General features: G+C 36.5%; 1 protein-coding gene across 1 annotated transcript in view; it reads right to left on the minus strand.

Moving 5' to 3' along the window:
- Positions 1–14,542, minus strand: part of LOC110463060 (integumentary mucin C.1-like) — a 37,883-nt gene that overhangs the window by 10,543 nt on the left and 12,798 nt on the right. Inside the window, exons 6-10 of the mRNA XM_021517397.1 lie at positions 13,496–13,605; positions 8,532–8,606; positions 5,444–5,588; positions 4,389–4,436; positions 908–1,108 (exon numbers count right to left, since the gene is read on the minus strand). Coding sequence (XP_021373072.1) covers positions 908–1,108; positions 4,389–4,436; positions 5,444–5,588; positions 8,532–8,606; positions 13,496–13,605 — 579 coding nt within the window. The remainder of the gene's footprint in view (positions 1–907; positions 1,109–4,388; positions 4,437–5,443; positions 5,589–8,531; positions 8,607–13,495; positions 13,606–14,542) is intronic.

Here is a 14,542-nt window from a genome sequence, read left to right on the forward strand (position 1 = left end):
CCCAACAACAACAAAAAGAAAGAAAAGAAAGAGTAAGAATGCTAGACACTTATCTAAAAACCATAATTCACTAAAGCTTTTACGTTTTAAGAACCTCTAACAAAACCATATTACATGAATTTGAAATATGTAAATCAGTTAAATCTGACAAATCAAACAATCAAAGGGGCAAATACCTCAAGCACACATACGCAGCAAAAACCGGAAGCAGATTAATTCCTAAGCTACACAAATACATCATTTGTCAATACTAAATAATTCGTTATAAAAGGTTAGTTATAACGACATCGACATACTCGGTACCAGCGTAGTTGTCGCAGTAGTAGTTGTAGTAGGCGTGGTCGTTGTAGTAGGCGTGGTCGTTGTAGTGGGCGTGGTCGTTGTTGTGGGCGTGGTAGTTGTTGTAGGCGTTGTCGTCGTTGTTGTGGGCGTTGTCGTCGTTGTAGGTGTGGTCGTGGTTGTAGGTGTGGTCGTTGTTGTGGGCGTGGTCGTTGTTGTAGGTGTGGTCGTTTTAGTGGGCGTGGTCGTTACTGTGGGCGTGGTCGTTGTTGTGGTCGTGGTCGTTGTTGTAGGTGTGGTTGTTGGTGTTGTCGTGGTTGTAGGTGTGGTCGTTGTTGTAGGCGTTGTCGTCGTTGTTGTGGGGGTAGTTGTTGTCGTTGTTGTTGTTGCTGTTGTAATTGTTGTTGGTGATGTAAAAGACACGGTTGAATTTTAAATTATTTGTGTTGCTAAGCAGAATTTAGATTGCATTTTTGAGTAAAAATAGAAGCAGACAAGGAATGATGAAAGCACTGCAAACGAATGCGTATTCTGAATTTGAAATGTAAACAAGCGGGTTAAGCAAACAACCTGAAATTACACCCTGATCAAAAGCAACAACTATGCATATCCGAACAGGGTATCTTACAAGGAGTGGTGGGTCTGGGAGTTGTTGGTATAGTCGTAGGTGTGGGCGTGGTCGTGGCCGTTGTTGTTAGGACGGTTGTTGTTGTGGGCGTGGTCGTGGTCGTTGTTGTTGGGATGGTTGTAGTTGTGGGCGTGGTCGTGGTCGCTGTTGTGGGCGTGGTTGTAATTGTTGTTGGAATGACAGTTGTGGCTGGTCTGGTAGCTGTTTATAAAATGTGAACCTTATATTAGACATTTCTCATTTAGAAACAGACCTAGAACTGAACGAGACTTGGATAAAGACTAAATTTTACATCAATTGTGATAAAAAAGGAATCCAGTTTAAAGCCCATATGATAGTAGTTTGATATGATACACTACATATTGTTGATATAATTTATTAAAAGTTTAAGCACTAAGTCGGGTACAAGGGGTTGTCTTTAGTAAACAAAACAAAATACAAATAAAAGAATTTCAATTAGCATGAAATACTTATATAGTCTAACACTTATATAGCCCGTAACACTTATATAGCCCGTACAGTTTTATCTCAGCTGCAGTCTAACACTTATATAGCCCGTACACAGTTTTATATCAGCCTCAGTCTAACACTTATATTGCCCGTACACAGTTGTATGTCTGCTGCAGTCTAACACTTAAATAGCCCGTACACAGTTTATCTCAGCTGCAGTCTAACACTTATATAGCCCGTACACAGTTTTATCCTAGCTGCAGTCTAACAGTTATATAGCCCGTAACACTTATATAGCCCGTACAGTTTTATCTCAGCTGCAGTCTAACACTTATAAAGCCCGTACACAGTGTTATCCTAGCTGCAGTCTAACACTTATATAGCCCGTACACAGTTTATCTTTGCTGCAGTCTAACACTTATATAGGCCGTACACAGTTTTATATCAGCCTCAGTCTAACACTTATATAGCCCGTACACAGTTTTTTATTAGCTGCAGTCTAACACTTATATAGCCCGTTCACAGTTTTATATCGGCTGCAGTCTAACAGTTATATAGCCCGTACACAGTTTTATCCTAGCTGCAGTCTAACACTTATATAGCCCGTACACAGTTTTATCCTAGCTGCAGTCTAACACTTATATAGCCCGTACACAGTTTTATCCTAGCTGCAGTCTAACACTTATATAGCCCGTACACAGTTTTATCCTAGCTGCAGTCTAACACTTATATAGCCCGTACACAGTTTTATATTAGCTGCAGTCTAACACTTATATAGCCAATACACAGTTTTATATTAGCTGCAGTCTAACACTTATATAGCCCGTACACAGTTTTATATTAGCTGCAGTCTAACACTTATATAGCCAATACACAGTTTTATATTAGCTGCAGTCTAACACTTATATAGCCAATACACAGTTTTATATTAGCTGCAGTCTAACACTTATATAGCCCGTACACAGTTTTATATTAGCTGCAGTCTAACACTTATATAGCCAATACACAGTTTTCTATTAGCTGCAGTCTAACACTTATATAGCCAGTTCACAGTTTTATCCTAGCTGCAGTCTAACAGTTATATAGCCCGTAACACTTATATAGCCCGTACACAGATTTATATCGGTTGCAGTCTAACACTTATATAGCCCGTACACAGTTTTATATCAGATGCTGTCTAACACTTATATAGCCAATACACAGTTTTTTCTCAGCTGCAGTCTAACACTTATATAACCGGTACACAGATTTATATCGGCTGCAGTCTAACACTTATATAGCCCGTACACAGTTTTATATCAGATGCTGTCTAACACTTAAATAACCCGTACACAGTTTTATATCAGATGCAGTCTAACAGTTATATAGCCCGTACACAGTTGTTTCTCATATGCAGTCTAACACTTATATAGCCCGTACACAGTTTTATATCGGCTGCAGTCTAACAGTAATATAGCCCCTACACAGTTTTATATCGGCTGCAGTCTAACACTTATATAGCCCGTACACAGTTTTATATCAGAGACTGTCTAACACTTAAATATTCCGTACACAGTTATATATCAGATGCAGTCTAACAGTTATATAGCCCGCACACAGTTTTATATCAGATGCAGTCTAACAGTTATATAGCCCGTACCCAGTTTTATCCTAGCTGCAGTCTAACAGTTGTATAGCCCGTACACAGGTTTATATCAGATGCTGTCTAACACTTATATAGCCAATACACAGGTTATCTCAGCTGCAGTCTAACAGTTATATAGCCCGTACCCAGTTTTATATTAGCTGCAGTCTAAAACTTATATAGCCCGTACACAGTTTTATATTAGCTGAAGTCTAACACTTATATAGCCCGTACAGTTTTATATCAGCCTCAGTGTAACACATATATAGCCCGTATACAGTTTTTTATTAGCTGCAGTCTAACACTTATCTAGCCCGTTCACAGTTTTATATCGGCTGCACTCTAACAGTTATATAGCCCGTACACAGTTTTATCCTAGCTGCAGTCTAACAGTTGTATAGCCCGTACACAGTTTTATATCGGCTGCAGTCTAACATATATATAGCCCGTACACAGTTTTATCCTAGCTGCAGTCTAACACTTATATAGCCCGTACACAGTTTTATATCGGCTGCAGTCTAACACTTATATAGCCAATACACAGTTTATCTCAGCTGCAGTCTAACAGTTATATAGCCCGTACACAGTTTTATATCAGATGCAGTCTAACACTTATATAGCTCGTACACAGTTTTTTCTCAGCTGCAGTCTAACACTTATATAGCCCGTACACAGTTTTTTCTCAGCTGCAATCTAACACTTATATAGCCCGTACACAGTTTATATCAGCTGCAGTCTAACACTTATATAGCCCGTACACAGTTTTATATCAGATGCATTCTAACACTTGTATAGCCCGTCCACAGTTTTATCTCAGATGCTGTCTAACACTTATTTGGAAATCTTGTGAAACAACAACAAGAGAACACTGAAGTTTCAACAATACCATAATTTGAATTCAAAATCGATAAAACTAGGCCAAAGTATGAACAAAGAAAGATTTGCGCACAGACCCTCGAAAGAATTACAAGGAGAATAGTAACAGTTTGTTAAAGAAATGTAAGCAGCGGCTACTTCTTGATCGAAGAGTCCCGCGTGTAAATTTAGGTCCATAAATGCCACATCGGGAACTCAGCCAGTGACAACACAACTGCATCGCACTCCAAGGAACATTATAAAAAAACGTACTTCATATCACACAATGAAACCACCATATAAAGAGATACGAGCAGTGTCAGGCAAACAAAACTTAACATTGGATGACCATAACGTTACTCGATATAACATGTCATTGACGTTAACTCAACCTTTCAAGTAATGAGAGTCATGGAATGATGCGTTAAAAGCAAACTGTATATGGAGAAAAAACTATAGCTTATACTGGAAATTTCGAATAAATATAAAACATGTGCTGCACGTCAAGCGGAACTGACAGCATGACATCAATGTCAATGTAAACATACTTACGACAGTTAGTATCAATGGGAACGTATTTCCCAGTAAAGTCATGTGCGGCTGGAATAAGACAGACATATTACAGTTATTAGAAAGAAAAAATTCAGAAACAGATACACATAATATCAAAGTAATTCAATGCGAATAAAATTTGTAAAGAGCAGGAATTGTTTCACAATTAAATATTTGATACAAATGGGGTTTTTTGGGAGGTCTGCATCTAAATATTATATATATTTTAATATACGAAATGTCATTTTTGCTCATATAATGATCCCTTTTTTTTGCAATATAAAAATACAATTTGTATATTACAGATATTGATGTATGAAAATAACCCAAATATTTATGTCAGCATTTCAGTTGAAATAATTCAAAGTATGACTGTACAAACTTGTGTAACATAATATAAACCTTTTCTGTGTATTACACCACCTTCTCGTCTACAAATCCTAGGTAGTGTTGTTAATTCAAGCTAGATATTTGTAGCATGTGTTTTAGAACATGCTGCCATAAAGGTGAAAAATCATAAAGGTGTAGCTTTGCACAAAGTTTAATATCGTAAACAATACTTGTTACTTCGACTCTAAATGATAAAGAATAGTAGTCGTTACACAGCTATTAAATATCATAAGGTAGTACTTATTACAAGGAGATACAAAGTATATACGTTCATTCAGTGGACAGTAGATATTACCTTGACTTATCACTCTTTAAAAGGTAACGGGGCACGCAGACAAAACAAACTATGATTCGTATACGGATTATTATTTACTAAGCATAGGAACAGGTAATACGAGCATCCTTTTTGTTTTATAGACAAACACGTACTGTCTAAAATATAGACAGTGGTTTACAACACACTAGTGCGACCTATTATAACAACTTTGTTTTCTTCAACCCACGTATCCCCCACTCACGATATAGCACATGTTACTACACGCACGTGAGGTCCAATACGTGGATTGGGTTTTACACAAATGCGGTCTAGTATGTGGACGTTTATGTTTTACTAGGTAGTCATACAAGTGGTGTATGTTTGGTCCTGGTTCGTCTTACAAACTCACTCTTATTAAATGGATCGTAGTTGTTGCACATAGTTGAGTCGCAGCATTCCGACAATAGCTGTAAGTTAGTGTGCTCCTGTTCCCGCGTCTCACGCCGTCCAGTTAGTGGCGCAGAAACTTTATGTGTCTGCGTCGCATTACATTCCTTAAAGCATCAATACACATATAGAGAAACATTATGCAAAGTTTATAAACAATCTTTGGAATAAAATCGAAATAATATACCACAAAAATGTTTAACAGAGACACAATGTTTATCATACAAGCTCTGTGATGTAAAAGCACTTTTCAGGTATTCCACAATAAACACATAACAATGATAATAACTATGTTTTACCGGTATCAGTTTTACTACCTCTTGTGTTTATTAAACACGATGGAAGTGTTGGTATGACAATGTTTATATATTTGTAATTGCCAATAATGCATGGTCAAACAAAAAATATTCTACATTAAAAAATCAAACAGTAACATTGTTACCTTAAGGGGAGAACTAATATAGGCTATGCCTGTTGTTCATTTTTCTAAATGAAATAAAAGGAGGAGTGCCAATTTGGGCCTTCTGGTGGCTATCTACATACCTTGATTGACATCATGATATGACATGAAATTAAGGTCAGCTTGGAAACCATCCCGAGATATGAGGGGGTAAAGTTGGGGAGCAAAATCACAAATGGACGCTTTTTTTTTTTTTACAAAACTACATTTTTTCTTTTTTTAAGTTTCTTCATCATTTTCGTGTATTGCGTAACACTTAAGCAGCAAATATTAAAAATGGCCGAAAAGAGTAGCACATGGTTGATAAGTAGGTCACTTTGATCTTGTTATTTATTGGTTTAACTATGTCAACAATTCTTCCTTTTTTGTGCCTGAATACATATTAGAACCATACAATAATCTTACCAAATGGTATTAATAAGTATCTTAACCAAATATCAAGAATTGGGGTTCGATGTATGTTTATACAAAAAATAAAACGTATCGGTGATAGCCACCAGAAGGCCCAAATTGGCACTCCTCCTTTGTTGAAATTGAAACAATAAGATTGTTAGCAAATAGCAACAATGATAACACATTAAAATGTGTGTCGAGTAGTGGTGACAAGGAAAGCACAGGACAATGCAAATTCAGCACTATCGAAGGAACAAGGATCAGACATTACAATATGAATAACACAATACAATGTATATTTAGCAGTGCCATAGAAAAGCACACCATGAAAATAAATTATGGCAAGTGGTAGCATGGATCATAAGATAACATGTAGATTTCCATACCAAGAATAAACAATGAGCACTAAATTTGATCAACAAAAAATAACAAACGGTTGCAAGAAAAATATCTAACATAATGTTTAAATCAATACACTTATTGTTTAGTTAAGGACCTAAATGGTGTTCCCTACAGCGATGTAGTCTGGACTGACAGACAGCTTTCAGATGAAATATTTTTGTACGAATAATCACTATGTGTTTCAAGGAAGGAGAGAAGAGGTTGAGGGTGAGGGTAGAAAATGTTTTGTGTTGAAACTGTTTTATTTTATCTTTTAATATTCAAGACCGAGCGGAAGGCAACGTTGATTTTATAAGCGCATGGAGCAAACAATATACAATATATTGGATTCGATATATTAAAGCTGCGTTTCGGATTTACAGCTTGTAATGTAGATTGACAAAATGTTAACACAAGGTTTAGGGCGATGCAAATGAAGACTACATGTATGGGTAAGATTCATGATCAAAAGCATGATCATTTTGGAAAACGTGTTTTTCCTTGGGTATATGCAATATGGACGTTATATATATCTGCGCCTTTTGGTTTCGTTGACATTATCACATATCTGGTGTTAACCTAGATTTACAAGGTGGGTGTCTTCGGTGAATCAAGAGACGCTTATATTTCCGGAACACCTGGTCTTATTCTTGTATTTTTAATGGTATCCAAGTAATTCTTTTTTTACGCTTTGCAAACCTTTCGCAAACCATTTCATTACATATAAACGCAAACACCGAGTGTGACTGACATAAAACGTTGTTAAGTAAAACCACGGTATAATCGGCTCCTTTCGTTTACACGTGCTCTTATGAGTGTTGTTCTCCTGAAATGTGTAACTGTGTTGTATAAGAGATAAGTGTATTGGTTTTATTTATCTTGTGTGAATTTAACATCATGCTATCTTAGTATGTCCTGAATGGGTCGATATGTTGGTAAGGACCTTTTCATATGTGAGGACTCTTGTTTTTCAGGTGTGGGACATAATTGCTGATAATTAATGTTATACTTGAAACGACTCTACTGCACTGTCAATGGCAATTTTCTGTTCATTTCTATTTAGAACTAATTTTAAATTCAAATATTTTGAATTAACGTGCAAAATATCATATGATATCATTAATTAGATAAACGACTGCTATCTGTGATACAGAAATGGAAAGGTTCAAAAAGAGGAGCACTAGCTCTAATTTGTACTAGATGTGCAAGATAATGGTTCCTTGATCCGAATTGACACAAACAGGTCATACTTTTGTTTTGTTCTAAAACACTTACGCAAAAACACTCAAATAACTCAATACCACAACAATGATATAATTAGCTTATTTATTACAATGGAAAATAACAGTTTTTTGTTTCTGTTCATGAGGTATTTAGCTAGAAAGGGATTGTTTATCATTTTTAGATACGGGTCACATTTCAAAACATTATGTCACACAACTAAAGTAAATTACTACTCACTTCAATTCTATTTAAAGTTTCTATTTGTATTAAAATCATGAACTGGATTACTAATATAATTCTTTATATCAAATGACACAACAAACAGTGACATTTACGTCAATAACGATAAACGATAGGACACAGCACAAACAGATTATTACGTCAATAACGATAAACGATAGGACACAGCCCAAACAGATTATTACGTCAATGACTATAAACGATAGGACACAGCGCAAACAGATTATTACGTCAATATCGATAAACGATAGGACACAGCACAAACAGATTATTACGTCAATAAAGATATATAATGAAATACAACAAAAAGCAACCGCAAATTATGGAAAGCTTATTAGATTTGATCACTCACCGCACGCCTGAAGCAGTCACTTCTATATCGAACGGCTTGGTGGATGTTAGAAAAGTACACCTCTATTCTGCATTGCTGTTGAAAGGATCAATCATCAGTTTGTTAACTAAGGGAGACAATACCGAATTTCTTATTTCAAGTCCTAACAAAATCATTACAAATAAGAGAAATATTTCTTTTGACGGTGAATGATTCCTCTCTAGGAATGTCAGACTTTCATTTCAATCATATTTCTCTATATATTATAACAGTGCAGGGTCACCTCCTATGTAGATTTAACATTAGCGTCGGTCCCCGCCTTGATTTTTAAAACAAGATAAACAGAAATGGTTTGAGTAAAGGAAGCTTCAATAAGGAGCAAGTTGTTTCATAATTATTTTTATGACTAACATGACCACATTGACTAACACCTGTGTAAGTGTGAAAGGTTCGGTTATACAATTCCTCCAAGAGCTTTGAATAACAAAATCTTTATGAAATGATCTCAGCATCGTGTAAAACACATTCCATCGCCTACTGTTATACCAAAATGACATTATCTTATAACGCAGGTTGAAGCAGACAATAATGTGAAATATTCATTACATACGAAAGGATTCTCATTTACGACTCACTTATTTGCATAGTTCTAAATTCAATCCATTTTTCATACTTGATAAGGTTTTGGCTACCAAAAATATCTTTCAATACGAGAAATTTAGATATAATTCACATTTTGTCTTATAACATCTTAAAATATTTTTTTCTTTCAATTTTTCCATTTAATTGTATATGTGTGGTTTATTCTATTTTATATTTTTAAACAAAAAATACTAAGGGTCGTGATATTTTGCGAGTAGGTTGTTCCTGTGAATGAATGTTAAGTTTGGTAACACAAATACTGACATTGACCTTCATTCACCATGACAAGATTTAAATAGTTATGCTAATGGCAAAAAACATATTTACTTAGCAGTTATATGTAAAACTTGTTGTCAGTGTGAATACCAAGTACCTTAAGTAAAGGTCATTGGGGTAAACTGTATTATACAAATGAACTGAAATTTTTTAGTATCTCATATTGACTTTTAAAGTTTTTCTTTTGTCAGTTTCCATCATTGTGTCACTAGCAAGAAATCAGACAGTGATAGTGGAACTGTAGTACTAAATGCATTGTATTTTTTAAATGGTCTACTCAATATAGTTTTATTCCAGCGTATATCACTCAACTGATTGCTTGTTTGAACTTGAGTGTCGCTTGGCCGGTACAATGTAGACTGTGGTCTTGGTACATGAACCAAACAATAGCAAATGCATGCAACATTTGCACACACCTGGATCGATCGCTTGTTCGCAGTGTAGACACAGTAGTTATCTTCAATGGGGTCATCTAGGTCATTTTTTTTCATATGTACCCAATACTGTTTAGCCTGGGATTTGTGCCTGGACTATATTTGGCCTTGGATAAGGTTTTGGACATACTGATAGATCCACACTCCAAAGTCCTCTCCCGGTGTCATGTGCCATGCCACCCCTGAAGTCGGGAGATCGGGAAAAATATACACCAGCTGTTACCCATTGCATGTATCGTAGGAGGCGAGTAATGTGGGAACCCCCTGCAGAATTGGGGATTTGCTTTGGTGTACTCTACTAGGGGACACAAAAGCAACCAAAATAAATCTGCTGCACCCATAACAATATTTGGGTTCTTTTCCTTTCTACTACTAACTACCTTTTATTTTCTAACGCCTTGCTTGGCAACACCTCCCTTTTGTGCTTTCATGTTAAGCGTTCGCCTAGGTGAGGAAAAGCAATGGGTTCTGTTCCCAGGCCGGGACATACCAAAGTCCTTAAAAATGGTAGTTGTTATTCCCTGTTTAACGTTCAGCATTAAGGGGAATGGTAACAACTGGTTCACCCGTTGTCAGTATAATGTGACCAGGCGGAATGCTGCAATCACGCAATCACGCACACACTACACACATGGAGACACGTCATTAAATGACCATAGCTGTTAATAGGACGTTTAACAAAATTAAACCAAACCAAACTAAACAGGTGCTTTGCAATGTTCCTTGATGCAACTTAAAGCGACCGCAGTAACTCTCCACTACCCACCGTGACTTTGTGCACTGGCAGGCCTCGTTTGCAGTAAGTGTGTCATGTTGTGTCTGACATCCCTGAACCTCGCAGTAGGTCAAACATATCCCTGAACCTCACAGTAGGTCCAACACATCCATGAACCTCACAGTAGGTCCAACACATCCCTGAACCTCGCAGCAGGTCGAACACATCCCTGAACCTCGCGGAAGGTCAAACACATCCCTAAACCTCGCAGTAGGTCAAACACATCCATGAACCTCACAGTAGGTCCAACACATCCCTGAACCTTGCAGTAGGTCAAACACATCCCTGAACCTCAAAGTAGGTCGAACAAATCCCTGAACCTCGCAGTAGGTCAAACACATCCCTGAACCTCGCAGTAGGTCAAACACATCCATGAACCTCACATTAGGTCGAACAAATCCCTGAACCTCATAGTAGGTCAATCACATCCCTGAACCTCGCAGTAGGTCGAACACATCCCTGAACCTCGCGGAAGGTCAAACACATCCCTGAACCTCGTAGTAGGTTAAACACATCCCTGAATCTCCTATCAACAATAACATGTTATTACATGTCGTCTGCACTGATTCTCATTTATTTTCATTCACATTACCTAATGATGTCTAGAACATACCCGTCTGGAAACACAATACTTATAAAATCAATATACTTACGTTTCTTTAGCCCTCAGTATGATAATCGTTGCAGGGTGTGTCAAGTGCTTTTCTGGAAACAGCTTGTACGTATCGTCATGGATTAAAATTACTTTATCCCCATAGAAAGATTATGTAAATACGGTGTATTGACCTTTTTATCCTCGCGGCTGATTTGTTTTGGTCCATGTGTGAGAAACAACGTGTTAACATAATACCACACAAGCAACCATTTGTAACCATGGAATGCTGGTCTTCAATTTGACCCAGAACAGAAACAAAGAAATGCATAGGATCATGATAACACACACACACACACACACACACACACACACACACACACACCAATACTCGCACTGGTCGGGCTACCTGCAGATTGGACATAACTCAGTTCAAGTAGGTCCTTTATCACCTGACCTGTTCGGTCTTTGAAATAGAGCTCTAATGGTTCCCTTGTCTGCGAGTCGATTGTCCAGAATGGGTTCCAAAATCACCAATGATATGGTCAATGCCAACATGTGCATCAGGTTTACACCACTGACAACACTGACAATGGAAAGAAAGATTAATTATTGAACGTCATACCATGTTGCGAAACCCAGAGCTTTCTTCCCACGTATGACATACGTTTCGTGTGAAATTCCACCATTTAATAAACTCACAACAGAGATTAGTGGTAGCTGGTTGGTTGACATGAATTATATGGAAGCACCATCAGCATCATTTTCCATGTTTTTTTGGAGTATATGCACCATTAGGTTCACCTAACGCAGATGCCAATGGTTTTTGCTTGGGGTAGCGCTTGATTCATTTTTAACAAATTAAAGTTTCTTCAGATACAGTGATATTCTCAGAGTTATATTCTCAGCAGTAAGCAGTCGGTGAAGTAAATTACACTGATATGATAATGCATATCGTGTGTGAGCCGGAGACCCTTGGGGTAGATTGTTCCACCTCGTGTTGCCGAGACCTATGTAATCATCTACAATAGCTATTGAGAAGGACGACTTACTGAGAGATCAGAGCAACACAATGTTACTTAATTAGGAATATCCGACATACGTACATGTGACATGACTGAAAATGGTTTGATTACAATGATTAACTGTCTGTATCTAGAATACACCTCACATGAGAAGCAGACAAGGTTATCTTTTATCATTACTTGTTTATAGTTAAATATAAAAATAACGTTTACGTCTTCACAAAAACAGAAAATGTATTGGTATTTACCATAATATTATTGATATTCAAATCTGCATGATTCTGTGAAATTGTGCGTTCCCTATGTTAGGATGCTGAGAAACTATGTTACCAGTTTTGATATTACACAAAAATTAATTTGTAGACAGGACATGTATCTGCATAAAAAAGTTCAGAAGAATACAAATATGTACTTACCACTATAAGTATATGCACATAGGCAAGTTGACAATGTAGTATATATTTTACATTTTGTAGAAATCATTACGTTTATTTCATGTATATCAATATGACGTATTTAGTATCAAAATAACGGAAATATTATTCATTATATACCATTAAAATACTTTTGAAAAATAATATTCTCCTGCGACAATTATTGTCATTTTGTAACGGAACCAATTATTTGCTGATTTAAAGTGTTAAAGAATTAATCGTTATGCCCTTCTTCCGTTTGGTTGAACATTAATACGTTTGACTAAACAAAACATGCTGTTATCATTTTCATTTCTAAGTCAATACACAGGCCAATACCTTTATATAAGTTTTCAATTGTAGAAAATTCCAATGCAAGATGTTTTGTGACTTCATAATAATCCAGTCGATAAGCAATCGTGTTGAAGATACTCCGGATATTTGTTTTAATGTAATCACTTTCTATTTCTCAGAGGTTTTGTGGACTTAATGTGTTCAATCATCTCACGAACATGAATTGCCATGTTAAACTTAAGTACCGCTTAAATAGTTTTTTTTCTCTGTTATTGGACAATTGTGAAAGGATGAATGCAGTTATTAATTAGTATTTCTTTTGACTGAACTGAATTTCATTCATAAGCACCAAACGTAGATAATAAGTTAGTGCTGAAGTTATTGGTGTTTATACAATAGCTAAAGTTACCGGTTAAAATAAGCACATGCTATTAGTACATAGAATGCACGTTACTGCTATTGCCTTATTGAAACACGTTATTATCTTGTTTCCTAAAAAAATATTAAGAAGGTAATACACATCGTTTTACTTACTTCGTTCGCAGCGCAAAACTCGGCATTGGCGCAATCTTCTGGTCGAAGAACTTCATTACATTTGTAACAGCGGAGAGCTCTATTCGGGTCGTCCTCACTGCTACTGTCGACTGGATATAAACATTACAGAAAGCGATATAACGTAGGCAGCAATACACAATACCATTACATCAATACTATCTCACACTACTATCACATACCTACTATTACGCAACTACTTTGGAACAAAAATCATTACAAAGAACTATCAAACTATCAAGTACTAACATACATATTACACTTACATATTTTATCACACACAAACTCATCAGTCCATTACAAATATCAGTTATATTTTAATTACACATTCTCCGTCCTCGCCCATTTTCTTTCCTTGCTATGTCATTTGTTTTACATTGTCTATTTGGATACAGAATGAGGTATTAATTCATAATTACAATTATTGCCTCATGCAATGATATCGAGATACCTCAGGCAATTATATCGAGAAACATCATGCATTTATGTCGACATACCTCAGGCAATTATATCGAGATACATCAGGCAATTGTATCTAGATACAACAATGGCACACCTTAGGGTTACAAGTACATAACGTGAAGAAACATCACTGGTGGTTACATTACACAGTAAGTATTGATACTAACAATGACACAACTTAAGGTTACAAGTACATAACGTGAAGAAACACCACCGGTGGTAACATTACAAAGTAAGTATTGATACTAACAATGGCACAACTTAATGTCACAAGTACATAACGTGAAGAAACAACACCGGTGGTTACATTAAAGAGTAAGTATTGATACTAACAATGGCACAACTTAAGGTTACAAGTACATAACGTGAAAGAAACATCACTGGTGGTAACATTAGTAGGTAAGCATTGATACTAACAATGGCACAACTTAAGGTTACAAGTACAAAACGTGAACGAAACATCACTGGCAGTTACATTACAAGGTAAGCATTGATACTATCAATGGCACAACTTAAGGTTACAAGTACATAACGTAAAGAAACATCACTGGTGGTAACATAAGTAGG

The sequence above is a fragment of the Mizuhopecten yessoensis genome, unplaced genomic scaffold, assembly GCF_002113885.1.
Source record: "Mizuhopecten yessoensis strain PY_sf001 unplaced genomic scaffold, ASM211388v2 scaffold10863, whole genome shotgun sequence".
Taxonomy (NCBI): domain Eukaryota; kingdom Metazoa; phylum Mollusca; class Bivalvia; order Pectinida; family Pectinidae; genus Mizuhopecten; species Mizuhopecten yessoensis.